At 44.2% G+C, this 3,395-nt stretch overlaps 1 protein-coding gene across 1 annotated transcript; it reads left to right on the top strand.

Moving 5' to 3' along the window:
* Nucleotides 1-588: 588 nt before the first annotated feature.
* LOC135224813 (uncharacterized) lies at nt 589-1,185 on the top strand. The gene has a single exon (XM_064264136.1). It carries the CDS (start codon nt 589-591, stop codon nt 1,183-1,185), a length of 597 nt encoding a protein of 198 aa, XP_064120206.1.
* The last annotated feature ends 2,210 nt before the right edge of the window (nt 1,186-3,395 follow it).

Genomic DNA, 3,395 nt, shown 5'->3' with positions numbered 1-3,395 from the left:
TGTCTAGCACCATAAAATTTGCGATTTATGGCGCCAAAAAGGCTGAGTTTCGGATATTAACGCAATTAGGCACTGATCATCGAGTTATAGCATCAAAACATACGAGGACCTAGTGCATGAGCAAACCTTCGACCTTGAAGTACCAGCCTACCAGACTGCCATTACCATTGGGAGGAAATCCCCATCAGCCCCTCCAAGATGACGCTCCTCTGCAACACTAGCACTGCCTGCCCTCGCCCCCTGTTACCTGACTCCAGTAGGAAGCAGGTGTTCGAGATGATCCATGGTCTCTCTCACCTTTCGCCCCGCAAGACAACCAGACTCATGACTGAGAAATTTGTGTGGTGCTCCATCAGGAAGGACTCCCAGGAGTGGGCCAGGAACTGCATCATGTGCCAGAGCAGCAAGACGGGAAGGCACACTGAATCATGGATAGACTCTTTCCCCCAGCCCAGGCGAAGATTCGGTCATATCCACATCGACATCATCGGGCCCCTCCCTCCATCGACGGTGCCAGATACCTCTCGAATGTGATCAACCGGTCTACCAGATGGCCCAAGGCCACCCCGATGTCAGAAGCCACCGCAGATGCATGTGCCGAAGCCCTCCTGTCCAGCTGGATCAGCCGCTTCAGAGTGCCGGACGACGTACCTGGGACCCACCTTCACATTAGAGCTTTGTTCCCTGGCATGCCTGGTGGGTACCACGCACCACACCACCACGTCCTACAACCCCACAGCCAACGGCATGGTGAAGAGGGTCCACCGCTCTCTCAAGGCTTCCCTGATGGCACTTTGCAGAGGCCCTGACTGGAAGGCACAGCTCTCATGGGTCCTCCTCAGCCTCTGCACCATCCCAAGAGCCAACTGCAACCCATCCCCGGCAGAAAAGGTGTACGGAGAAACCCTGACAGTGCCAGGCGAATTCTTCCCCACCAACAGCAACAACCTTGACATTCCCCTGGCAAGACTCCGAGGAGCCGCCCAGAAGTTTGTCACCTGCCAAGAAACATATACCGACAGGAAAAAGCAGTTCCATTCGAGTGCCTTGGACTCCTGTAGGTTTGCCTTGATCAGGAATGACGCCGCCTGCCTGCCCTTGACGAGGCCCTACCAGGGCCCACACCGAGTCGTCCACCGGGAAGAGAAGGCATTCCTCGTTTCACTTAGCGGCCACAAGGACTAGGTCTCGATAGACCGCCTCAAGCCTGCCATCGTCCCCGATGAAGACGACCCCATGGAAGGCCCTCGCAGAATCCCAGTTTGGAACACGACACCGCTGGATCCCTGCAGCGTCCCTAGACGTCACCGGGGCCGCCCAAGGAAAGCAGTCAAACCCCCCAGGTCCACTGCCATGGGCGGCACCCTGCTCTCGACCAAAGGAATCATGGACCTGCGGACTCCTCTAGCTCCCTGCAAAATTTCGTTGATCTCAGCCAACGATTTCTACGCAATCATTGTCTTGGGGGGGGGAGTATTTGTAAGGCCAGCATTCGGGCCGAATGTTCGCCCTACTTTTGTAAATATCTTTTTCCCATATGTATGTTCCTTCTCTTCCAAATACTAAATTGTAGAGAGATTCAAACCCTTTTTATCAATGTATATATTGCGTAAATCCGTTTCCTCTATGTCAAACTACAGGTGTATTTTCGGCTGTGAAGAAACACATTCACAGCAGGGGGCTCTGCTCTTTTTGTTTATGTTTGTTCATACATGCGCGACAGACACTACATTTCCATCCGCACGCCGCCTTATGTACAACCTCTCTGTGGAATAAAGTTAGTTCGATCTCACTCCTTGTCTGACTCAGTCCTCACATATATATATCATTTGCGTTTGATATTGTTTACATTCTCAAAATCTCGGCTGATTTGAGTATTATCGATATCTTCATTGTCATTATTTGTTAGAAGAGATATAATTCGGAGATACCTTTTATCGTAAATTAGTGAAGTTTGGTTCATTGTATAAGCATTAGATGCAGCTTAAACATTTATCGAGCTTATTCTTAAACATATCTATGCTCACTCCTGATATGTTCCTCAGATGAGCTGGCAACGCATTGAATAGACGCTGCATTGTCGATGCTGGTGCATTGTGGATTAATGTCCTGTGTGCTTTCCTTAGTTTTCCTGGTATAGTTTTGGGCACTATTAATCTTCCTCTGCTTGCTCTTTCTGATATTTTTAGTTCCATGATGTTTTCGGCAATTCCTTCTAGATATTTTTAGTTCCATGATGTTTTCGGCAATTCCTTCTATCTGTTTCCATGCCTGTATTATCATGTAGCGTTCTCTTCTCCTTTCTAGACTATATAATTTTAAGAATTGTAGTCTTTCCCAGTAGTCAAGGTCCTTAACTTCTTCTATTCTAGCTGTAAAGGACCTTTGTACACTCTCTATTTGTGCAATATCCTTTTGGTAGTGCAGGTACCATATCATACTGCAATATTCAAGTGGACTACGTACATACGTATTTATAAAACATAATCATATGTTCGGCTTTTCTTGCTTTGAAATGCCGTAACAACATTCCCATTTTTGCTTTGCATTTTGCCAATAGAATTGCCATTTGATCATTGAATAACATGTTCCTATTCAACATCACATCAAGGTCTTCAACTGCTTCCTTATTAGTGATTGTCTCGTTATTAGGTCCCCAATATGCATATAGCATTCCTTCTTTATCTCCATAATTCATTGATTCAAATTTATCAGAGTTAAATGCCATCCTATTCATATATTTTATTTAGGTCTCTTTGTAGCGAGTTCCTATCTTCATCTCAAGTAATTTCTCTACTTATTCTTGTGTCATCGATGAAACTACTAACTACCGAGTCCTTAACATTACTGTATATGTCTGCAATCATAATAACAAACAGCAATGCAGCTAGCACCATACCTTGTGGCACACTGGATATTACCTTAGCTTCCTCCGATTTCTCATCGTTATTTTCATTATCAATTCTAGGTGTAAATTCTCTCATATCTTTCTGCTAATATGTTGCATATTTCCTTTTTACATTCGTTAATCTTCCTTCATTTCTTAGAGGGCCTATTTCTACTCTTCTTTTATTTATCTTTTTCGCATATGAGTACAATAGTTAGGGGTTTTGCTTGATATTTTCTAGGGTCTTTTCTTCTAAGTCCCGCTTTTCATTTTCTTTTGATTGTATAATCTTTTGTTCTGCATTTTTTATCTTACTTTTTAGTTCCATCACTTTCCATGTTTTCTTTTCTTTTGCAAGACCTTTTTTCCACTTTCTGATTTTCTGGAACAAGATTCTTCTGTCTCTTGGTATGCATGACTGATGTTTACTTTTCTTCTTCGGTATATACTTATCCACTATTTTCTCTAATATTTCATATAATATACCTATATTTACGTGTATATTATC

Source organism: Macrobrachium nipponense, chromosome 12 (assembly GCF_015104395.2).
Source record: "Macrobrachium nipponense isolate FS-2020 chromosome 12, ASM1510439v2, whole genome shotgun sequence".
Classification (NCBI taxonomy): Eukaryota; Metazoa; Arthropoda; class Malacostraca; order Decapoda; family Palaemonidae; genus Macrobrachium; species Macrobrachium nipponense.
The sequence above is the reverse complement of the archived record's forward strand: the minus strand, read 5'-3'. Positions and strand labels throughout refer to the sequence as shown.

Coding starts and splice junctions, on each gene's coding strand:
- LOC135224813 (XM_064264136.1), top strand. CDS start 589: ATGCATGTGCCGAAGCCCTCCTGTCCAGCTGGATCAGCCGCTTCAGAG.